General features: G+C 41.0%; 1 protein-coding gene across 1 annotated transcript; it reads right to left on the minus strand.

Moving 5' to 3' along the window:
• Positions 1–132: 132 nt before the first annotated feature.
• Positions 133–25,956, minus strand: Rhogap102a (Rho GTPase activating protein at 102A). Its single transcript, XM_076381557.1, has 12 exons — positions 23,902–25,956; positions 18,278–18,434; positions 16,829–16,945; positions 12,159–12,340; positions 5,162–5,377; positions 4,353–4,503; positions 3,722–3,912; positions 3,254–3,480; positions 2,642–2,753; positions 1,826–2,153; positions 1,011–1,296; positions 133–466 (listed from the first exon to the last, which is right to left on the minus strand). The coding sequence occupies exons 1-12, from the start codon at positions 25,786–25,788 to the stop codon at positions 133–135; spliced, it is 4,188 nt and encodes a 1,395-aa protein (XP_076237672.1). The 5' UTR covers positions 25,789–25,956.

The raw sequence follows: 25,956 nt of genomic DNA on the forward strand, positions 1-25,956 counted from the left end.
ACAATGATTGTAGCAAGTAAAAATGCTTCATCGCTGAAGAATTGAAGTAGCTAAAGGTAATTAGAAAACTACTTGAGTATTTAATCACTCGAGGTCCTCCAATATTCGATTCGATCGCTCATGAAAGTTTGCTTAAAAGTATCCCTCTCTGTCCTTCGGCGCGCTGGAGATGAGCTCTCTCCGCTTCCAGACGGGTTGCGCGCCAGCGCGCTGGTTCTGCGCGCTGTTCACTGAGGACGAGGAGGACATCGTCATTGAGGTCGAAGACGCAACTGTCATCGTGGTTTTCCCTGCCAGGGTATCTGAGTCAGGGATGTGACGCGTCTGATGCCTCGAGTCTGTGTAACGTCTCTTGGTGTACTTCTTGCTCTCGGAGGAGCTGGTGCTGGTTTTGCTTTGAGAGACAGAGATGTTAGGGTCAGGCCTGGAGATGTGCAGCATCCTCTCGATGTCGGCGGTCTTCGACCTGGAACAAAGAATATCTTTCGTTGGAAATACGTGGATTATATATTAAAACTTTGATCAAGATTGTGAGATACACTATAGGCCAATATTTGAAGTTACTTTATTATTACTATATTTCAGTAAAATAAAAGATATATTATAGAATTATTTAATATTAGATTCTATATTTAACATGGCAAGCTTAATTTTTCTTAACTCACGCTGTCTATTTCAAGTTTGCTTCACCAAAGTCTGCTTCAAGTTTTCACCAAACAGTTACTGAATTCCGCATTCTGAACTAAATCCACAATTTTAAATACTAACTTAATCTAGATACTGGTTTGATCGAGGTTTAACTACATAAACCAGTATATCCCATTTCCATTGTAAGTAGAACAGCAAGGTGATCTCACGTAGCTACGCTGTGCTACATTCACGAGGGTGAACGAACCGTCCCAGATATTCTTCGCGAATACCAGAACGGTAGCATAGATCAGGAGCCATTCACCCAATTCCTGTCAATCTTACAAGGAAGCGTACATAGTTCAGAGGACGGGGATTCTCACCTCAGAACCGCGCCACCGATGCTTGTAATGCTTGGCGTGTAAGGTGCTGCGCTGCTCCTCGACGTTTCCTGGTTACTCGACCTGGTCACTTGGCGCACCTCGCTCGACGTCGTGAACGAAACCCTTTGGAGTACCGCCTGCTGGTCGGGTATATAGGAAACGGCAGTCACTGCGCTGTCAGGGCTCGCTGGTGGCGAGGATGCCCACGAAGGTGGCGAGCTTGGCGCCTGGTCGCCAGACAAAGTGGCTGAGGAACCCACGGCGCTGTCGCTTCCGTGCCTGCCACCTGAAATATGTCATTTCCTTCGAGTTTAGTATTATTTTTGTTTTGGGTCTTGGAATTTATTGTATGAGATGTTAGAGAGATAGTAGAAATTTGAGGGAAGGAATTGAGGAATGAGAAAATTGAGCTTGAGACTTGGTTTTTACTTTAAGTTATCGTGAGATCATCCCATCCCCAAGATTAGTTGCTTTTAATATAAAAAATTTCATGCTTAGAGACAAATAGGTTTTCAACCATTTCCTAAACAAATTTCTACTCTTTTCAGCTTAAACATAGAACCAAAAAGTGACTTAATTAATGCTGAAGATGCATCTAAAATCGACGTGAAAGCGTGTCTGACTTTGGCTTATTCTACTGATAGCGCGAGTAAGAAGACTCAGACGCAGCGCTGTCAGTAGAATAAGACAAGTCAGACACTCCTGTGTCTACCTAAGTTACCTCATTACTTCTACCTAAAGTACCTCAAATCTAACTTATTGCAAACTACGACTAACTTATTGCAAACTCTGTTTTGAAATAATGAAACACATACCCTCGCTGCATCCAGAAATCGATCGCTGCCTCTGCCTTCGTGGCGGTGCACTGGGCTGCTTAGGTGTTTCCTCGATATAAGGAATGTCCGGATCGTCGAGGTTCAAAGTGAACGCACCGGACATGGGTATAGTGAGGCTGGCGGTGATCACCATCGGCGAGGATCTTCTTCGAGGATCCGCTGGGTCCTCGCTAGATCCACTGTCCACGCTGTTGCTCCTGCCTTCCTCTTTTCTTCGACTCCCTGGCCTCTTAGATCGCCTCGGCCTTGGGCCTATGTCCCCTCCAATGCCAGCTGTCTGGTGAAGACACTGTTCTCTTGTCCACACCTGAAATACAGACCAGTTTTTATTTTTATTATTATATACACGAAAATCATCCGTGTCATAATTTGAATGGTGTTAAAGCAGGAATATCATAGAAGAAGTTTTTTTAGTATTATTAAAAACAGAGGAGGTATTTAATTAGCCTGCTTCAGATTGGACATCCTATATATCTTAAACATTCTAGTATCAGGACATTTACCTTAAAACTTTTAATATTATTTAGTGAGGGGCAGGAAAGAAAATTCAATTGTTTTAAAAAACAGTTTTATCCTATAGTAAAAATTACGTAAGGACTTCAAGAGTTTTAGTAATAAAAATTCCATCCTACTGTTATGACGTGAAAAGGGAAGTATGAGTGAAAGTGGTTACTTTGGGTTCAATGGAATCCCTTTCCTATCGGTAGAGCTCCACTTCAAGTAGAATGGGACGCAAGACGACAGGGGGACATTGTGAAACGGCGAGAGATATCTCTTTTGATCTCGATTGGTTACCTTTCTGGTTGACGTCGTGGTCCCGGCCGTGGTCGTTGTTGACGTTGTCAGGGTCTCCTCGACCGAAAAGGTTTCAGCTTCGCTGCACGGGTCCGCCTCGTCCCCGCATTGCCTGCGAAAAAGCGCACGAAAATTGTCAACTTTTTCCTCGCGACGTGCCTGGTGACATGCGCTTTTACTGGCCTTTTGCCAACTCAGGTCTGAGCTGAATTAAAAAATCTCGGTGATTTAAAGGGGAACAGGAAGATAGATTGCCGAGAAGAAAAATGGCGAATGATAAACTTGGCTGTTTGATCTTGAGAAAATGGAGAAGTGCATGGACGTAATTATTAGAGATTCTAGTCTGGAATTATATTATACTATATTCCTGTATGTGGAATGCATATCTCATATTTCACAATCAGTTCAATTTTCTTTCTGGGTGTACAAAATTATTTAGAAGACAGAATAAGCTTAAATCACATATGTGTATATAGAATCCATAATGTGGATTACATTTGACAGTTCTCCGCTCGTGAAATGCACGATGTTATATTTAACATTTAATTGTAAGTATATCTACATAAGCCACGTTTCCATTTGTAGAACTGTAGTCATGAATTATTTACTCACTCTTCAGCACGTCGAGAAAGGGCAAGATCCAGTTCCGCAGGATGAGTGTCCATCATGTGCAAATACACTTCATCTAATAGAGCAGCTGGCACAGTGAACAACGTGGCAGCGTGTTCGAGAAGTGCCCTAACCACGTTTATCACGTCTATCCTCTCCTCCGCCCTTTCGGCGGACACCTCTGACCTTTGACCAGGTTTTACGCAGTGTAGGATGTTTGGCGCGAATACCTTATCAAAAATTATTTTGCAATAGCGATAAAAGTGTTTTTCATGAAATACATATATTATTAATCGCTTTATTTCAAGCACTTTTCTAATATATTTATCGAACATTTGAAATGTCAATCAGATTTTCCTCGAAATTATCGTCTTTCATTCAAGTCAATTAATTAAAGTCTCGTGGACGAACGATTAATGAAGATCGAAATTTTTCTGATCAAGAGAGAGTAAATATGTGGAGAACACTCACTGTCGCCAAGTTGGTAGTGTCCATTTTATTCCCTGGTATCCAGTCGCCTGTGTCGGTCTTTTGATCCTCGCTGTTCGCAGCCACCACGCTGAGAAAGTTCAAAAGTGCCCAGAGCGTCTCGCGATTCGGCGTGGGCAGAAGTTGAATGAGATGCTGAAGAGCCTCTTGCTGCAGCCGCCTGTTTCGGATCTCTGCACGAAACGGATGTCTTTGAGCGCTCGTGCATTAATTTTGCCATAAAAGGTATCGATCAAAGAGAAATCGAGCACATAGAAATTCGATAACTAAAGTTATCCCTTTTCAATTCTTATTCGTACTACGAAAATTGAAAAATTGGATTGCACAGAGTGTTACTGTTAATAAAAATTTGTCTGATCGGTTTAGCTTCCGCTGGAAAGCTTCGAAGTATCAGTATTTAGCTGTGAGCTGTTCCTCGTCGAAGCGATGTTATTAGTAGTGGTTTAGGCACAGAGAACTGAAGAGTAATCCTCGTCTCTGAGGGTAACAGACAACCCTTTATACGATCGCTTTGAATAACGAACATTAGTCAAGCTACTGAACGAACTTCATATAACCATCTTAGCTTAAGCGGCTTACGCAGCGTCTGATCATGCTCGCAGCTTGACCTTACTTTGTGTATGGACGAAGGCCTGATACAGGTCTCTACAGAGCAGGGGGTCGGGCAGATCACGAAAATATTCCTTCAACAGAGCCGCCACGTCGTGGGGACATTGGTCGGGGCCGATTTTTGTCTCACGACCGCAATCGAAATCTTCTCGAAGCTACAAAAACAAATATTATACCGTTTAAGAATTACTGTAATTCAATTCGCGATGGAACTAAAAAAGAATAAAGGGATAGGTTAAGACAAATGTACAGACGATGATATTTGATTTGAATTTTTGAAATTTCAAATTTTCAAATTTTCAAATTTTCAAACTTTCAAGTTTTCAGATTGTTCAATTCTTAGGCGACCGTATAATTTTGATTTCCATTTCACGTCAAACTTATTTCAATTTTTGCAACAATTACATAAGTCACGATGCAACTTTATCGTAAAATCATCGATGGCCATGAGATTATCATGTGGCGTCAGCAGCTTACACGCACCACTATAAAATTGCCACGTGCACGAAGTATAACTTCGCTTACTTCAACGCAACGTTGGCTAGAATCAAATAAGCCGTCTGTACATAGATCGTCGGAGAGGCGTGAAGCTTTGAAAAGTTACAAAGGCGGCGAGGGAACTTACGAGATGCCCTGCTACATGCAAAGTATTCGTTTCCATCACCAACCATACGTTACCACCCACGATAGACGTACATGTACAGTATCGTTTAAAACCAATCTATGAATCATCTGTCTCATCACAATATCCACCACAAAGAAAGTACTCAGCACACTTCCACGCTTGAATATCGCGAAGCATGAGTAACGTACTTGTCTCACTCTCTTCTTGGAAGGAGACACCCGGAAAACGCCCAGCGTTCTGAGTCCCGTGCTCTCCAGATGGGTGATGCACTGTCTGACTATTCCAGGCACAGCGTCCCATTCCCCTGGAGGGCCTCCTCCGCCGCTGTCGCTGAGTTCCAGCACGCCAGAATCACTTCCGGTCAAGGCTCCCCCCTTGGACGACAGGGACTCGCACGATCCACCCTGAAACACAATTTTTACTTTACTAATTACTTTTATTTTACCAACTATTTTTACTAATTTCAGGTCTAGATTGGGTCTAGCTTAGGTCTGAATCTGGTCTGAGTTTAGGTGTTTCAGTCTCAGCTTTTTTAAATGTGAATCTAGTTCTAGTTCTGGGTTAGGATCCACCCTGAAGTATAATTTTTATTTAGGTCCCTAGACACGTGAGTAAAATTGGGACTAAATTTCTGGAATTTCTAGGCACGAGTTTCACAAATTGAAAGGATGTACATTGGGCACGTGCAACAGTAGTTGTTCCAGGAAAACGTTATGAGGAGTATCCTCTCGGTAAAGTTCACTCGATGAATATTTTACTCGGACTTTTACGACGAATTTTAGTCGGTTTCTCGCTAAAAGCTACTCACGGCTAGGACTTCGAGCCGAGGATTTCGCCGTGGTGTTTATGAATTATTTTCGGCACCGTAATGGGACGCTGTTATGCATCGAACGACACGTGCCGCGACACCAGAAATAACGGTTGCGCCTTGTAAATATAATTAGGTATAACCAGTCGTGATCGGGACGATGTTTCGTTTACTAGATTCATTTGTCGAAGAGTCGAAGCGGGAGTCTTGCTTCTCGATTTTTATGAAAGTCACATGTTATGGCTTCTCTCCGACGTTCCTATTTTTATTAAAGGTTTCATTGAAAGTATTGGCTTCCTTACTATTTTTATTCATTTTCGCGGTACATGAAAGGAAATTTTAATTAGAATCAAAATTCTCCTTTTAAAACTTCATATTTATTTATTTTGAGGTGACTCCATCTCTCTGTCTCTGTAAAAGGTGATTAAACATTCACAGACTTGTAATATTTACTAAATTGTGAGCCCACATGGAATGACAAATCAAAAGCTTTAAATCTGCTTTAATAGAAGTCAGTTGGGACCATTTCCCCAATTTTGAAGTCATTAAATCCAAAGGGTTTATGCATAATGAATGGTGCTGGAAATTCTCTCAGCCCACGCGTTTGCATGCATGTTTAACAAAAATTCCCACCATCTACGTCGAGCAAATTGTAATCTCTTTCCATGGCACTCGTTCAAGTTCGAGGTACTCAGCCTCGAAGGGGTTAAAATTATGCCATCGTCGCGATGATCGACTGATCTCAGGTTCGTCTGGGCTTTCCAACGTCCAGTCGTCGTCTGACAGAGAATCTTGCAAAATTTTCAAGGAACTTAATTAATCCCCGTTTAAAATTAGAGAACGCTCTCATCGTCGTTCTATTCGCGTCCCTGATCTGTGACGTCATTGCCGGTTCGAGGCACACGTGACGTCGACAGGAAGAGTGCAACGCTACGGCGATCATTCCGAAATCGCATTAAATCGATCAATCGTGCTGGCTATTTAAACGCCCAGCCTTTCATCGAGACACCGGCCAAATCGTTTACAGTTGGTGGACATTTATAAATAAAATACACGTGTCCTTGCTACTTAACGTTCAATAGGAAATTTAGAAGTATAATAAATGAGAAATAAGAAATGTCCAATTATAATAAAAGAAATTAAATATCGATACTGGTTTGAATGAAGTCTGGGAAAATTTGAAATATTCGAAGATTAGAAATAGAGAGAGGATTAATTTAGGTAAGTGAAATCAGTCTGTACTAAAGCCACAGTGAAGAGATAATAGTATACTTGTTTAAATATTGATTACTAATTGTTGACTTTAACTAGACTTTTGTTCAGAAAAATAATGTCATTTCTATACTTTCAGTTATATTAATGAGACAATTTTATATTTCAGAGGGTGTAAAGGTGATTGCTGACGTGTGTCACTAGCTCTAAGTGACAGGATTTGTGTCATTCTTAAGTGATGAGGGTTTAAAATGTCATCTAAATCGGTGGAACGATTTCTGTTCCTATATAAGCTATTGTAACACCCTCCCACACGTATATATACAGAGTGGCGAGAGTTCGATTCCACCACCAATTGCTCACCGGAAGTCGAGGGTGGCATTATCGCGGCTAACGTCACAATAAATCGATGCTATTTTCATGGAGCGTGAATCACTAGTTGCTGTTTAACAAACGGTCGAACTATTTCTGGGTGAAAGTTGTGTGGAATTTGCATTTAATATTTAGGAAGTTTCAGTGGTTCTAGTTTCATTACACGATGTCATATATGAAAGCACAATCGTGCTTTTTGCAGTAAAAGTACATGTAAATAATTTATGTATGTACAACAAATTACATCTTTGATCAAGAGGGTAGAGAAAGCAGGGGACGAAGTAATTAATTTTCTCGAGTAAATAAAATAATAATATACACAAATGACAGTTAGTATTTCATATATTTAACGCGTATTAGTCGTGGAATTTTGGATTACATTGTGGTCGTAATGAAACTGGGAGTACAAAATAGAATGAATTGTGTAATATTCTGACAATATTAATATTAATTACACGCTAACCCGATATTAATTACTTGCAATAGCGATTGTTATATTGTTGTCATGTTTATTATACGTATGCAATATGTTCTGGTTAATATTTATTGTTAGTCAGTACTATACTTATTAATAGAACTTCGATAAGCAGGAAGAAGAGTCATAACTATAGTAAACATTGAGGATGCGAATAGCGTGATATTAATTCTGCAAATTTTGACAAGAATTACATGAGATTGCCTTTACCATTTAATTATTTAAAAAGTGCTATTATAAAAAATGTATATGTAAAGATAATGCAACCTTTCAATATTATTCCCGATACTTTTTATCGTAGAGCTTCAACTGTTTCAAGTAAGGTATTACACAGAGACTTCATTCTCTATAAGAGGTAACTTCAAAAGGACCAAGTTCCTCAAACTAATTAAGCAGATTCAGTCGACAGTACGATTTACTCGAACGCGCTGTATCGGGGCCAAGAAAAGAGGAATCATGGTCGTGTAACTATACTGTCAAGCAATGGTTCTCAAACCATTTCCTTTGCATTTTCTTTCCATGCCTTTTTTAAATGAAATAAAAATTATAATTCATGGCGAAAGTGCCATCCCTTCTAAAATGCATTGTGAATTATTTATAAAACAGCGCTACAAAATATTCCCCACACATAGATAATACATTAAGGAAATTAATTCTCGCAAAAAGAAGTATCAGCGAGGTCGACTTGGTTTCTGGCTAGTGGCTGACGAAGAAATTTATTTCCACTGTGGAGAAATTCCACCCACGAACAATGCGTCATGGACGAGGTTCGAGTGCTCGTAAGTAAAGGTCCTCCCAATTATTTACATTCCTAACTGAACATTTCGAGTTTCACGTGGAGGATAAATTGAGCCACTTTGTATCCGTCTATGCAAGGCTCCGTACTCTACTCGAACAATTGCTCAAGAGGTTGGAGGCTAATCTATTGAAAACGAATCAAGTCTGAAGTTATTTAATTAACTCTTGTCTTGTAATGAGGTAAGTTGGGGATCTTAGCTCTTTGTCATCTTGCAAACTGAATCGGGGGGAAAAATTGGACAAATATTTGCAGACCTTCCCTCTGGGAAAACTTGAGACAAAGGGAAGAGGGATTTTATTGAGCTCAGTAGTTAGAAAAACTTAGGAATATTTTGCATAAAAGAACATTTATTAAAAATAATAAATAAATCATACGTAAATACTATTAACTAAAGTTAACGTATGTTAGCTTTTAATTTTTTTGTAAAATTATTGAATAAATTGAGTGAAAACAGAGCTCAAAGTAATCCTGAAGCTGTCGACGAACAAACGTGAATCCATATGAAATAAACTTTTCACTGCTCCCACAAATCATCCAACACCTCGACGATGTATATCGAATAATCAATACGTATAAGTGTAAACGATGAAGAATTAGATCGAATCGTATAAATCAAGGAGAGCAGGTCGATTCTTCGACTTTCTTAAAATAACGCCTGAACGTCGGAGATTCTCGAGGTGGCGAACACGAAGGAAGGAAAGAAAAATTCGTGTTCTCTGGCCAGGTGGCGCCAGTGTTACCGAAACCAAAACATTTACTTCCGGTCGTACAAAAGATTGCTTTCAAAAAAATAGATTTCAGATTTCCTCAACTGGAAGACCTGAACCCCTCAACCTGGAATGAGTCCTACTCGCCAAGGCATTTGAAGCGGAGGCGTAGCGAAAGCGCTCGAACCCAACATTTACAAGAACAAGGCGTATATATTTTGACTCTGCCAGAACATTTATTTCCCCAGCTAAACAACTAAAGATTCTCAAATGTAACAATACTCTCCCAGGTCGACAACAATACTCAAACATGCTAATACTTTCCCAAACCAACTACATAGGCAGCAGCCTCGAAGGAAGGTCCAGCTTTTCCACCAACTGGAAATTACATACACGCAGCACGTCACTGCTTTTCAGCAGACTGCTCCCACGTTAAAGGGTTAAGGCGTTTTTAAGACGTCTCTGTGCTATGTGTGTAACTATTAAAAAACGATCGTCTACCGATGATGTCACAGCCACACATTGGCATTTAATCGCAACGGGACGTTAGTTAAATCCGGGTAAGAGGAGTTGGCAAATGTTCTCGGCCGTCTCGCGTACACGATGGAGCATAGAATATATAAAACGGCTGTTTGCCGTCGTCGTTCTGACGTATCCGTCAAAAAATAACCACTTGCGGCTCCCTGTGCCTCGCCTTCGCCCCTCGATCCCGCAAGTGGCCATCGATAGACGCCCTCCTCGCGATCCGCGGACACTGACGCAACCGATGACGCCGTTTATGATCGCATCCATGGTCCGTCACGCGACGCCCCTTTCAGGTTCTAGCGCTTTCGCCCGCCAGCAGACTCTCATCGCGCTGGCCGCCTCGATCGACGTCTGATCGCTTGATAACGCGACATGTGACCGATAGTGACGCAATGGTGGCGCACGCGGACAGTCTGCGTCCTCGTTCAGATATGACGCGACACTTGGACAACGAGTATGCACCTCGGTGTGAAGCATTTTGGCTGCACCTTCGATTTTGTTGCAGGAGATTGCTTTGTAATTATGCTACGCTTATTGAAGGTTGTGGGTTGAGATGATAGAGAGATATGAGGGAGGAATGGTAGGAAAGTGGTGGATGGCGAATGTATGAAGAGAAGAATAGTTGGTATTGAAATGTTTCTAGCAATTTGCAAAGTGGGGAATTTGATGATTCTATTAGAAGCTTCAGTGGTCCATCGGTATGCTTAGTGTCGGTGAAAACTTGATATAATTTGCGATCAGAAATTTATCGTAAAACGAGATGACTAGGTGAATTTATGGTGTGGAGAAACTTGTGGTTTCTATCACCATTTATGACATTCGTTCTCTACTTTCACCGTGTCTGAGTCTCCTTTATAGCAGGAACCTGTTGCAACCGGTTACTGGCTCTCAAACATAAACTATGCTATAAAGATATTAGCTGTCATCGAATATATTGTATCGTTACCGCTACCAAACATATTTTACCTTCGAAAATATAGAAAGAAGAAGAAACAGCTAAGCGGCTATTTCCCCTGACGCGTTTATTTCTGCCCCGCTCATATTTTCAAACGAAAAGACACTAAAATTTCTAATATATCGGATAAATTGAGAGCGCCTCCGTGCGCGAAGATTAGTTAACGTCAATCTAAAACAGGTGACTCGGATTTCCATGCTGCCGCGTGGGCGTCGTTCTCCTCGACTTCTGCTCTCTTTTACGAGTTCGTCATCGTGGAAAGCGGATAAAATTCGCCGGCCGGCTGGTAACATCGCCAGTCTTGAATCTACTTTTATTGCACGTAATTCCTGTGGAGATCAGATTCTAAGAGACGATCCTCTATCTGCCAAAATAAACCGCGTGTGCCACTTTGTTACCAGATGCGCGTGAAAAAGTTGATCCACGTGGCCCGACTTCGTCCAAATCCTTGTCATTCTCTCGTAAGGATTCTGAGAACCGTGCCATTCTACCTAATGCTCGGGAATTTTCGTGATGACAATTGCTAATATAAATTTAATCCCGCCGACTTAGTATTTTCGTGAAAATACGTGTGCCAGATTTAAATGAAAGGGGAAACTTAGGTTTGAAGAATTAAATGTTACATAAAGAGTTATTTGTAAAATACTGTATAGTATTTGTGTAGGTAATTAACAATTAGCGATGGTATTGAGATTGAATTCGGTTAGTAAGAAGTACAGTGTGACAGTATTTAGTCAGACACGCCTGACCGTTTATGGAGTTATTCTACTTGTTCATGTCTGACCTGCAGTGGACCTATTCTACTTAGTCAGAGAACTCTACAAGGGAATATATTCAACAATCAACATCTACTATACTTGAAAATATGTTTAATAAATCCTCACCTTCTTGAAAGCTATTAAGATTTTCAAACTTCTAAGTATTCAAATATTCTAATTTACAATTATTCGAAATTTTAAATTACCATACTATGAAATATTTAAGTATTTAAATTTGTACATCTTCCTATCTTCTAAAGAGGCCTTTCACTGTCCTCACAGGGAACGTTAGTGACCATACCACTAAATGAAAATGTAGGGAACAAAGATCAGAAAGCTTCAGCGAAGGAAAAGGGATACAAATGAAGAAACTCCCAACAAGCTTGAAAAATAAATGATAACCAATTACACGTACTACTCTGCAGTTTGTAAGAATCTCGTAAAACTACTCGAGTTACTTAAATAAAAGATGTATCGACAGTATCGTCAATGTCTTCAACCCCATCCACAGTGTTATAACAAGATTATCTTCCCTATCGGAACGTCTGACACTAGCAAGGATCGATCTACTCACCTCCTCCGTCTTGGCCGCAACAGTGGGTTCGATGAGGCTCGTGAAACTCGTCCTGCTTCCATGTCTGCTGCTCCTCGACAGGCAACCGACGTCGGAGACCTCACCGGCGGCGATTCTAGCGATCCTATCGTTCTCCAAACACTGCGACAGCGGTATACCAAATACCAGGCCGCCTGCTGAATCTGGAACGAACAGAGGAAGAATCTGTTAGTGCGCGTTCCGTGTGTAAAACGTGAATGCATGGCAGCCTCGTGTATATTATCGCGAAAATAGATCCACTATTCGCTATGAAAGAAGAATAAGAGAACCAGAGCTCCTCCGATGCGTACTTTGAACTTTATAGCTTATTCGTGACGTAAAAGACCAAAGAGTGAACACAGAATTTTTTTCCAATTAAATAAACAGCATCAAGGGGTTATGAACGATAGGAATGAATTTGTTAACGCAAGTAACACAGTTTACATTGACTACGTAAACGTTTATTTTGCTCGCTTCGAGATCCTAATTGAAGAAGCGCCATTTGATCTACGAGCAGTCAGCTGCTCGCTTCATTCACGTAAACATGGATTATTTACGTGCCCTTAGTTTTGCACAATTTCTGTGGAATCGTCGTTTAACAGTTCTTCATTTCGTTACTAGGTGAGGGAGATATGTGTTTGCTTAAAATAAGCGTGAAAAAGTAGGAGACTGCAACTGAACTGTAGGTTATTGTACTTTAATTGGTTTACGTAACTGGCCAATGAGATTCACTCCAAGAAGTTCCTTATCTAGGCAGGTGTTTCTACACCTTCGATCCAACTAGAAACTCAGTGCTATATTACTGCTAAATAGAAGAAGTTTCTCACAAACTGTGACATCAAGAGGGATAAAGATTGACCTTTGCAAACTTCGTGGCATTTAAACTATACATTTTCATAGAACTTCAGAATCTTCAAAACTTTGAAATTTCCAAGGGTTAATTCAATCTCAAGATAGTATCTAAACTCCTTGGGTTCTCGAACTTCCGTATTGTGGACTACGTCAAAAATTTATAAGCTTAAAATCTTCTCTTTCCTAATTATCTCCATGGTTCACGAAGTTTCATTAAAATTAGGGGAGGACATTTTGCTTGATATTTTCCTGAAAGCGAAGACGAACGAAACGCAAAATATAATAGAGAAATGCGTCTTGATAAGCAAAACGACCATGGTGAGGGATTATTCTCGTCGAAATTCAACTAACACGACAGGGGAAACGCGTTCCGCACCGAGGAGGACACGTGTACAGTGCTCACGTGCCACGGACGTTGCGTTGATCTAAAAGGGGACGTCACTTTACCTCGTATGATCGAATATGTCAGGGTTTCGCGGTGCTCCTCTCTCCACGCACACAGCCCTCGTAGCCAAGCTAAAAACCGAAAGGCAACAAACCGTGTCTCTATACTGGTACGATTATAGACCACAATCTGGGCCATCCCAGCAGTCTCTCCAAACTTCAAGCTCTCCCTCTCGTGGAACGTTCGACCACTCTCAGCGGCCGACAATGGAGAACTTTGCCTGGAACTCTTGAGACACTACCAAGACGCCTCATTTGTCTAACCCTTTCCTTACTTTCAAATCTTACGTTTTTACTCTCAGTGGGTAATTGTTTGAAACTGTTTGCCCAGGTTTGAGATCGTTTGAACAAGTTTGAAGTTGTTTGATACTGTGTGAAACTAATTGAAAACGTTTCACACGTTCTCTGATGTTATATTCTACATTAGTTTTGCGTTCCTCTTGCTATTGGGAGTATTTGTGATCCCTTCTTTTCTCCTGATTAATTAATTGCTCATCGAATATAGATTTCTCTTTTAGCTGCTGGTCCAAAGAACGATGGAATATTCGTTTCACTAATTCCGCGAAAATGTTCAAAGAAAATAGACCTGGATGGCCTTAGTAGCCAGCCGAGATTTGGCAAACATGTCCATCTCGCGGGAAATTGTTTCACCGAATTTTCTGAAACTCCCCCTTTGACGACTGCGAAACGTAGTGCTTACGGAAATGTAAAGTTCTCGGAATATGGAGGAAACTCGATCAAACGTTCTTGGTACTGTCGCTTTTACTTCTCACAACATTGTTGCACATGCTCATGACTCGTGCAAACAGTTCCTCGCGACGTTCGTACACAAAATGCGTGACTCATTGAAATTATCCATAGTTCGACGTCGCCTTGGGAAAAAAAAACACCTAATAAGTCGATCATCTTCAACGATACCAAATTAACTACTCAGTAAAAAGTTCGTTTAAAATCAATTTCCCTAACAAACGCACTCTGCATTTCAAACACAAAAAGTAAACGTTTCAACCGAAAAATATTTTCTTCATAATTTCCTAGTAGTCAATCAGCTACAGTAATGCTAACAAATGAATCGATTATTAAAAAATCCCTCTACTCTCCAAATCCCAAACGTTTCATCTCACCTAAGAAATTCACTCTGCATCTCGAACATAAAGAATAAATCCTTCAGTAGAAATATATTTTCTCCTAATTTCCGTCTGCAATTCTCTGATTGTAGGTAAGGAAAATGACAAACTAGCACATCCATAATTCTGACTGTCCTCGAAGAGCCTGAGTCTCTCATTACACAATGTTCTCGATTCACGACACTTGATACATTGACCATCACGTACGCGCAGAGTCGCTTGAGCCCTCGCCTCTGGGCGTCTTCGTCATCTGGAGGCTTCAAGGGGAAAAACAGTGGCTCGGCCATACGCAAGTACCAGGCTGCGGCAACAGCATCGGCCAGCCTGGTATGAGACACAATTTCGCCAGTTAAAATTAGCCACGGGGTGCTTGGTGCGGTGCATATTTCCGCATATACCAAGTTTATTTGTGGTCCGCGCCGGGTACTAGTGCCGTTGGGGACACCGGACGTCAATCGAGCTTCCAGAACATAGCTGCCAGACTGTCGCGTGCTGGAGATTCCCTTTGAGGACTTTGCCCAGGGAATTGGTACTTTCGTGTGACCTACGATACATCCAGTTTCAATGGAAGAAGTGGAACTAGCAGATGAGACGACAGAATTCTGATTTTTCATGACTATGAATTACTCTGCTACTAGTATACGAGCTGGTAAAAAAATAATCCTTGACAAATTCTATGAATTTTTTGTACGAATGCAGTTTAGCAGATTGAATCGAGGCGCAGAAGATAGTGAAACTTGTAATATTGTATCTAGTAGGATACGTATTTTGTTTAAAAAGCTATTGGATAAGAATTCAGGATGCTAGAATATAATTTTGCTCTTCTGGAAAGAGACAAAAATTGAGAAGATTCATTTTACTCTGTATAAGAGTTTCTGTAAAGCTAGCTATAATATAAATTGATAGCAATGAGAGAAAATAGTGATGAAAAGATGTATATTTTTGTATTAAAAAGGTTTTAAAAGGTTTTGAATCAATATTGAGATTATCATATAAAAAATCGATTTTGAATAATTCTTAATATTTAAGTATTGTAAATAGTCTATCTAAAAATTTCAAGAATACTCGTTTCAAACCAGAATACAGTGAAAGATAGAAGTCTACCATGTGCAAGGGGTGGATGCAATGCAAGGGTTAGAGACCTTTGAAGCACGCGAACTTCAGAGAACGATGACTGCTTCAGAGTGGTACGAGTACAAGCACTCTTATCAGCACTGGTTCATATTCTGTGGAATTTTTACCTAAAACGTTACAGTATGAGGGTTTTGCAAACAAGGAAGATGGTACCTATACCCACGTGGAACATGATCAATTCACCAATAATGATATGAATCCATGATACAGTCACTTTTAAAACACTTTAGTATTTTATTAATCCTTTTCTAATGATTTTTATCAAACTTCAAATTGAAATACATCAGAGCTTGTTGGAGGAGATTGCTGAAGTCGATTATTCAAGATTAACGAAAAAAGTATAATAAAATTCATATGAGATTAACACAAATACTTTATGACTCATAATTCGCTAGAAAGAAAAGCAAGAAATATTCTAGGGAGAGAACAGAGCAACTACGAATGCGTGTAATGGAAATTTCCCTTGCATAATTGATGACAACAGCATCGCCTTGATCACTCGAAAGAGGAAGTGTCTTTGCTCCTGATTTACGTAATTATCGGCCGTGGAATTCAAAACGTGGAAACTAGAAGCAGAACAACAGACAAGATTTGTCCCAATGATAATATTTGTCTTCTCAACAGCTCGCGACTACATTAAAATACGTACAGGGTCTGGTGTCGTAAACGCATGAAATGATAGAGTACTCTCCTACCGAACTACTGCAAACAGAATCGCACCTGAAAATAGCTGAACTAGTTATTCTCCAAACAAATAATCGCCTCCCCATAAATCCTGTGATCGTTAACTGTGCCCCTTTCCGCACATTAAGCTACGAACTTAATTCGCCACAATTTAATGTCTATTTGATCCATAACATTCCACAATTTTTAGAGGAAATTTGATGCAAACTTCTCTTCTTATTTTTGCAAATTGAAGTAATTATTATATTTAGAAATAAAAGAAACACAAATAGTGAATGAAACTCCGTATAATTATCGTTCTTCCAAGCAACATACTTGAGACATCTTAGCTACTCTCCCATTAATCACGTTCAAACTACGTTTCCAAGAGAAGCCACGCAGTTAACAGGTCAGTTTGCGTCTAACACTTACCCTTCTCCTTATCGTCCTTCCCTTTGTTGTCGAAGAAGCCCGTGGTGAGAGCTTTCCTCTTGAGCAAAGGCGCCCTCCTCTTAGGCTTCGTGGCGACGGTGCTACTGCCGAGGGATTCTGAAAAATAGCAAAGGGAATAAGGTGAAGAAGTCCCTTTTCATTCCAGCTTCTTTTCAGGTCATAGCTGCCGCGATTTCGATTGTTCCTTTCGATTCGCTGATGCACGAGGACGCGATTGCTTCGATAAGAAATGCTTGCCCTCTCTTTCTCTATTGTGGTTTCATTAATTCGCTTCCGCCTGGATACGGAAGTAGAACAAAGAGACGCAGAACGGCCCACGAGAAAATGGAGCTCGATGAAACGCGATCCCTTTCTTGATTGTTGGGTAACGTCAATGGCCGCAATGAGTCGCGAAAAAATTCAACCGTGATATTGCGAAACGCGTAAGGTGGTTTCTACGTGACCTACAGGCTGTTTCTGAAGCAGCGTGAGGGATTTCCTTATCTACAGGCGTGATCTATATTGAAATATCAAAATAATTCTCTGTTTAGAGAGAAAACATTTCAATTACCAAAAATTGTATTTTCTATATGTCTATCTAAAATACGCCAATAACGTGTGTCTAATTTTAGTAATAATCTTAATAATATATTTTTTTAATTTCTGTGAAATCCCTAATACAGTATTTTTTCAGCGTCTAATTGACATAAGCCCCAGAAGCTTTTAAAGTATCAAATAGCTCAACGAATACTAAATAGACTTTACGTAATCCCCGAAATCATGATGAAAACCTAGTTTACTGAAGTAATCTTTCATAAAACTTTGAACCAATTAAACATAGTGACACATGTTTCCGCTGCGATAACTTATCTCAAAACATTCAGAAACACTGTGGTATAAACAGGTGCAATTGAATAAATTTTCCTCTCTCTTCGGCTACTTTACTAGCTACGATTCCAAAGGCGCATAATCGCAAATGGCCAGTTCACTTTAAAAGGATAATAAAATTATGCTAACGGTCCATGGAAAATACACTGGAAACTATGTATACTCGATACGGTATAAGTGAGCTTAAGATTCTTAGGGAAAAGGGATACTTGGCTGAGAGTACATGGCAAAGCAAACGGATCTTTAGACTCATAAACATGTCAGTCATCGTGAAGACAGCGAAGGCGAGGTTCCATCTTTGACAGTGATGATAAAACACTGATTTCTTCGCGGAAAAATAGAGGAACTAAATTGTAAGATTTAGCATTCTTTTGCTTTCTCTTCGGTGCCCTGGCGCCACTGAATCGAGGAAAAATAGTCTCGTCTTTTTATAAGTTCGAAGAATGTTCAATATCCAATTCGTTAAACTTTGATAGCCTGAAGTAATCTCTTTCTACTCACTTAAGCTACGAATATTTTCTATTACTATTGAGATTTAAGAAAGAATTATATAGGACTTACCACTTGGTGGCCTGATGTGAACTCCCAAGTTAAGAGCCTGAAGTTTCGCAACTGCCACCTTGCAGAGGACCTTCCTTTCGATCTCCGACAAGGACCTCAATGGAGTATCCTGCAGAGTGACTCGTCGGCTAGCAGTGCCCGCCCACGTGCACTTTCCCTAGAAAAAAAGTTACATGCTCTGAAAAACTTCTCATGAAAGTTACACGATATTACGTTCGCTATCTAGTGAGTCGTTTGCATTGATTCGTATATAAAATAATTCTAAATTATACACGTAATTGGTATAGTATCAAAAACCATGGCGTATTTTCAGTGGCTCACTTTTATATGAGAGTAAGAAGTATTTTTCATGGAAGAAAACACTAAATTAATTGATTTAGAAGAAACTGTCGATGTAAGAAGATAAATTGCGAAAAGTATGATGGTGCTGAAGGTAGTACACGATATGAAAAGTTCAAAGTGTTTCAAGTATAACATGAAGGATAGTTTCCAAATGAAAGGCATGGAAAATGCAGAGAACTGTCGATATAAGAAAAATGAAGTAGCGGGCGAATACTATCTGTTTCTATCTATCGTATATTTTCAGTTTTGTTTGCGAGGAACGAGTTTAAAATTATAAGGAACAGTCTATTAAAATATAATTTACATATGAATCATTATTGCCTCGTTATTATATTAGTTCATTATTACTTCGCTTTTAATAAATGATCCACGGTTCAGCGCTATTAAACGTTCTCATTGGAAATTATAACTTCGTCCTGCTTTGTAACAAATGAGCTCCATTGCTCTATTAACGCATCCTTTCCTGCCACCGTAACATTAAATTAATCGTAAAAGAGAGTTCATTACAATATTCTGTGGTTGAATATTTAATGCACATTACGGAAGTTTTGAAAGAACAGTACTGAAAATAATTTGAATATTTTCTTACATATGCATATACACGTATAGCATATTACTAATACAGAAACTAACAGATATATGTTAATATTGCAGCATGACAAAGAAGAAACAAAACAATGTGAAACATTATTCATCTTGTAACAGATATAAATAAAATACTATAATATTAACTTTCTCTTGCAAAATACAAATTTGTTTTAAAATAATCTCGAAGCTGGACACTTGCTTTATCCTTGAGAGAAAGTCCTTGCCCCCTTGTCCCAGCTTTCCCAAGGAGAAAAATGGACACAGGCTCCAGCACGATGCTTGGAATTTGCATCATTTTCCATGCAAATTTACCGCGAGATTTCGAACCAGCCGCTGAACCTAGAGCCAGTGGCACGTCAAGCTTTCACTCGCGAAAAATTATGGGAATGAAATTTCCCCGAGCAACATCAATTTCACGATCGACATTCTAACGAGCACACGCGTTGCCATCAATGGCGAGTAGAAAATAGCAATTTGCATTCTTACGCGCGACGAATTTCGCTCTAACGTTAAATCCCGACGCGTTTGATGCAATGAATTGGCTCCCCGTCAATGTCAAGTTCGAATATTATCGAACGACCTACTCCCCTCTGTCCCTCCCCCGCGCGCGGAACAACGATGGCCAATAATTTATGAACGTAATTCTCGTTCTACGATTTCGGGACTAATGTACAGAAGTCTGTGTAATTTATCGCTGGTCACTTCCTGGATTCGTCGCTTGAGAAACGCTGGGAATTCGGTATATCCCTCTTTATAGTAGCAATTAGAAGAGACAATAAAGTGCAAGACCTCCGTCGTGCTGCCAGAGAATATTTCTCGAAACTAATACGCGGTATCTTGGGTACTCGATACTTTAATCCGATGACAAAACGTGACGCACGTGGCTGGGGATTATGAAATCTGTTCTGAACTATGGAAAATAGAAAAATTGAATTTTCTGCTGTAAATATTTCCTGGAGGCTAGTTCCAGCAGTCGGTATACTTATGTTATGTGTTCACAGTCTTGTGACCCTTGTGTGGGTCAAGATAATTTGGACATATTTGATCGCCATTTTTTATAACTTCACGGAACTTATGGAGTTTTCTTAAATCTAGATGTGAAATTGTATGTTTATAGTTGATTGTGGACCTATTAATTTACTGTTGAATTGTTATCAATCAGTCCAATGCCAAAGGATGTTTCTATGTTAGTAGAGGAGGTCTGACAAGGTACAGGAACATTCTACTTCTGAAAATAAGAAGCGAAAATCCAGTAAACTAGAGCACACCTTTATCAAATCTCATTATTCATTAGTATAATATATCTAACTAGCCATTACTTAAGACTTCAGCTTCCCTACTCAACAAATTATTGGCAATCGAAAAAATCGCTAAATCATTACATACAAACGCGCTATTCTATACGATCCTCGTATACCAAATGCATCTATAAATAAGTAGAGTTCTATAGGCTCCTGAGTCCAAAGTCGTAACAAAGATGGAAGACAAAAAGCTTCATACAAGTCGCTCATAAAAGATCACTGTCAAAACCTGGTCGCGCTGGACGATTCATCAGACGCCCCGTCGTTACCTTCTTGTCGTCGGCCACGAAACACCGCGATATCGTCGGTTGTCTTGAGCTGTGTAAATAAATATACAAGCCATCGCTACGTGGGCGTGAAAAATCTCGCGGATTTAGATCGCCGAATAAATCTTCGCGACGAGGACATGAACCGACGCGCGACACCTTTGACTGGTCGATCTCGATGAGGGACTTTAAGTGCAAGTGGATCAAGGAAGCCAGAACAGACAACTGAACTCATATTCGAGTGAAATACAAATTTTGCGCCGTGTAAATGAGCAGAAGAAAATGAATCCTTTAAAAGAAACACAGAAATGTTTCAAATATTTGCAGAGGCGAGAAATATTAAACACTCAGGTGCAATTTCTTGGAAACTACTGTAGACAGAGATATTCTAGCGAATCTGCAATAAATCGACTTTATATTTTTTTATAGCGTTAAATTCGAGACATGAGAGATTGCAAACAGAGGTCCACCTTCGCTATAAGAAACTCTTTTATTCCTGGAACCCACGCAAGCTTCGTGCTCGAAAACATAATAATCATGAAAATCAGAAATATTGCAATGGAAAAAATTCGATAAAAAATTTGTGTCTTCGTAGCCTCCTGAAACGTTAAGAAAATATACCTCCTAAGAAACTCCCTCATGGATACCACGATTAAAAGCAACATTGCAGTAATGAACTTCGAACGTGGAACGCGTTCATCTTCGATGGAAAGAAGTGAACGATGTCTGGTCCCCGAGGTGTATTTTTAAGTTTTCTGAATTCGCGTCGTAGGGTAACAAACTGTCCAACACAGTGGCACAGAGGCTCGGTGATCTTTGGATGTGGCGAAAGCTCTCCCAGCGACGATTTTTCGCTCGCGATAGCGTATTACTGGAACAGAGGCGTTCGCGGAGAACGCGAGGAGCGTGTAACTGCACGGCCGAGTAGAAGCGGCACTGGTGTGTTGGTGCACGTAGTAGTAGTAGCAGGGGTTAAGTATAGTTCATACACCACCGTTGGCTGACTATTTCTGGCGGCGCCGGCGAAATTCCGAGGCCCTAAATTGGTTATCGCGCTTACCGCTTAACGAGATCGCCTGCCGCAAGGTCGACCTTCCTCTTCTTCTTAGCGCTCCTCTTTTCCTCTTTCACATCGCCCGAATACTCGGTCACACGGGATATTAAACGGCGCTGGGCGGAGGGAAAGAAAAATAGACGAGCTGTCGATGTCGAGATCGCCGAAAGTGGCGCGGAAGAGCGAAGAAGAGGCACGAAAGAGATTGGGAGCGTGAGAGATCGGTCTTCAGTTTTTTTGAAACTCTTACGGCAGTGGAGTGAGTCAGACAGTGATCAGACGATATTCATTGCTGAGTGATTTAACTATGTTATCTGTGGTCTTTCGTTTACTGAAATTTTTATCATTGGTGTCGACCCAGAAAACTGGTTTAGATTACAGATTTGTTGTATGAGTAATGGTTAAGATGACTGATGGAAGTAATTTTATCATTTTTTATTACTTTTTATTACTGCAGAGGAAAGTTTGTAGAATTTCAGGCTTATTTATGGTAAACGTTTTGATACATTTTAAGTTCGAAGTGGAGGTGTGGCATGAGCGATGAGGATTTGAGGACAAAGAAAATTTGCCAGAACACCAAACGAAGAGAAATTACGAAGTTTCAAGCGAGAGGATTAACTGCTTATCTCTCCTGATTTTGTGGAAAAAGAGGCAATGGACGATCCTTGGAGGAAAGTAAGGCGTAGAAGTTCGGATGCTTTAAGCATTTCACGAAGAAACTTGATAAAATTAGTTGTACAGTGGTAATAAGAGGACTTAATTTAGATATTATTATCCCTCGGGAGGAGTTACTGTTCGAAGACCGTGAAAAGTAAAAAGGTGTAGCTTAATTGGATTAGTTTCTCGAGAATATAGTATAACCTTAACTTAATTTATTCTTCAAATTATTTGTATAGCTATGTATTAAAGAAATTATAATGAAGTTAATGAAATAGATAAAATTACTTTGTTAGCATAGAAATTTCGAGAAAAATTATATACAGTCATATAATATAAAAAATTCCCTCATAGTAATGAATCATACTATAATAATAAAGAATAAAGACTCACACCTAACTTAACTTCTATTAAGTAAGATTATGCGAATCCCATAATACCAAATAATCCCCAAAATTTATATTTCTCTTCTGAGGGTTAAGAAAGCATCTTTATTAATAGTAACATTCTATTTTCGCGGTGAATCTTAATAGCAGCATCATTAATTCGTTTTCTTTCTTCTAACGAGGTGGACTCTCCCAGCTATGCGGCGACAGGTGGTTTAAGCAAATTATTCGTAGACATATTTTGGCAAGACAAAAATCTATATATAGCATGTGGGATCTCTTCTTCCTTCATTTACAATATGCAAATAAAATGCATTCAAAGGATGTCAATAAAAAACCATGACTACCACAAAAATTTTCAATTAATCATGAATGTCAAATTCACTTCTAGAAGAGTCATCTGTGCCATGTGTGAACTCATCCAAAATCCTTCTCTTTAGTACAATGTGGGGGCGTAAGTCGACCCTACTCACTTTTTAAGCTTTTCTTCGAATTTTGCACTGATCCCACCTAAGACTACTGCCAGCAATACGAAGGCATATAATTTTAAGAAATTGCACACGTGCGAGCTTCCAAGTCGACGGTGTGCAAAATTTCGCTTCCTCAGTTTACAATACAGCAATTTCTTCTAAAGAATACGAAAAAGCTCCACCTCTTTCAAGGTAAAATAAAATTTGATATCTATCCTATAAATAACCAAAAATTCGCGACAAAATGCGGAATCAACGTAGAAAAGACAAATAGACTGATTATACACAAGCCTTTTATAAGGCATCGTCTGTTTTTATAAGTCTACACCCCTAGAACCTATTGTTAAACATGTGATGGATGCTACCCTCTCCTCTGACTTATCTGTATATTAAACCATTATGTGACAATGTGTTCGTAATATTAATACGCACAGCTATATGTATATTGCTAATAACCCCATTTAGAGTTCAATAGCATAAATAAATAAAAAAAGAATTATAAATCTCAATACAATTCAAGACTCTACCCTCTACAAGTCTCAAAAAACAAAATCACTCACCTGTGGCGTCCAGACGGAGGGTTGATTGGACGCCCTCGAGGTGCTCTTGCTCCTGGACCTCCATATCTTCTTGGCCACCAGTCGGCTGCCGTGATGCACCACGCTGCTCGAGGACTTGCTCTTCTGCATCGCTGCGCCACCTGCGGAATTTGTCGGCGATGACGTGAGTGCTGGTGAACCAGGCGCCGAGTGAGGCTTATCCTTGTGCGCGTTGGAACCGTGTAGGAGATGGGATAGGAAGGACTGATGGTGATGCTTGGGGGTCAGTGGTTCCTCAGAACCAAGGCCAGCGTCGATGCTGCTCCTCGAGCTCGCGTTCCTACTCGGCGGCGAGGTGGTCGTGTCAGCATCGGACAAATTCTCGAATGGATTCTCCGTGGAGGACATCTCCCTGTAATTAACGACCCAGTTGTCGTCGGTCTGACAGCCCTTGTTGTTGCCGTCATCGTCGCTGTCTTTGGTCGTCTCGCCTTTGGCCTTGATGTTCCGAAGGTTTCGGTCATAGTTCACGCGCTTGAACCTGTCGACCTTGTCGGCGTCCATGGACTTCTTCCTGGCCATTCGGAGGTATCTTTTAATGGTATCACTCACGGAGGGTGAAACGTCGTCGTTGTCCACGCTGCTTCGTCGACGACCACTGGATTTGTGGACGGCTGCCTCCTTTGCCTCCTCCTTCTCCTTTTCTAGGAGAATAGCATCGAGGACTTCTCGAGGAACGGGGTCTGTCTGGACACCGTCGTCGACTGAACCACGATCTGTGCTGGGTCCTTGCACTGCTATCAGAGGAGGCGGAGACATGGGATCTTTCCTGGGTAACAACCAGTCTTCAGGATCTTTCGATGGTATCCTACTGCGCTGGTGTGTCCACCAACGACTGGATGGCGACGTGTAGGCACCAGTTGCACGTGGACCTCTGAAGCCCCTGGTACACCTCAAATCGAAGTACAGTTTTTCCAAGAGCTTCCTGTCGGTCAGGATATCCGAAATCACGCGCTCCCGAGTACCAGACTTGCTGTAGTAGCGACTGATAGTCTCCATCAAGGATTTGTGCACATAGTCGCCTTGGTACGGTAGCATGGACTTGGGAACCTTCTCTGTATCCTTGTCCCTGGCTCCCTGTCCAGAGGATCTCTGTTGAACCGAAAGTTCCTCGAGCCTAGCCTGGGCAAGCATCAAATCCAGGTGTTGCTGGAGCTTACTAATCAGTGTCTGATAATCGAAGTGTTCTTTCCCCTCGACCTGCCCAGGAGCTTCCGTCCTTCCAGTCGACTTTGTCGTACCAGCGACGTCACTTTGCATGTTCAGGTACTTCTGCAGCATGTCAGCCAGCGCCTTAGCTTCCAAGTCCTCTTGCTGAAACTTCCTGCGCTCCACGGGACTCGACGGCGTGCTTCCTCCCTCCGTTGACATCAGCCACTCCCGCTTAGCCTTGGCCAGGTCAAATTTCCCAGCCGTGGTGGGCTGGAAGATGAATCCTTGTGGAGGACTCCTAACATCGTCAGCTTCGTCAGCCGAGCTAGCTTTCGTTCGGCAACTGCCACCCTTCATGTGCCTCCTTCTTCTCTGCGACCGAAACCCCAAGGTCCCTGGATAAGAAGCTTTCCTCCAGAGCAGGAACTTAGGCTCCTTCTGGCAGACTTCCTGAAAGTACTGCTCGATCTTTGGAATATCCTCGGGCCTGTTGTGGGCCCCATCTGGAATCAGACGTCGCCCAGCGTCCGCCATGTACCTCCAGGTCTTCCTGGTCAGCAGCCATCGCTCTTTCGATGGTTTGCTCGAACGTTTAGTCCTTCGATCCTTGGATGTCGGCGGTGTGCTGCGTATGGTGCCCCCAGTTTCCATGCTGTCGCGACGCGAGCGTCTTCTGCCCCCAGGACGCTCCGCCATCGTTGCGTCCTTCTCCTTCTTCGCCACGCGAACCACTTTCGCGGAATTGTATTTACTCTGCGAGCACAATCACCGACCGACGACCCGGACAGTCGTCTACTCGGACAGCACTATACCATTCCCGTGCACGCGAGGTCACTCGGTTCGAGGGTGCATTCAGACGCTATG

The sequence above is a fragment of the Calliopsis andreniformis genome, chromosome 6, assembly GCF_051401765.1.
Source record: "Calliopsis andreniformis isolate RMS-2024a chromosome 6, iyCalAndr_principal, whole genome shotgun sequence".
NCBI classification, from domain to species: Eukaryota; Metazoa; Arthropoda; class Insecta; order Hymenoptera; family Andrenidae; genus Calliopsis; species Calliopsis andreniformis.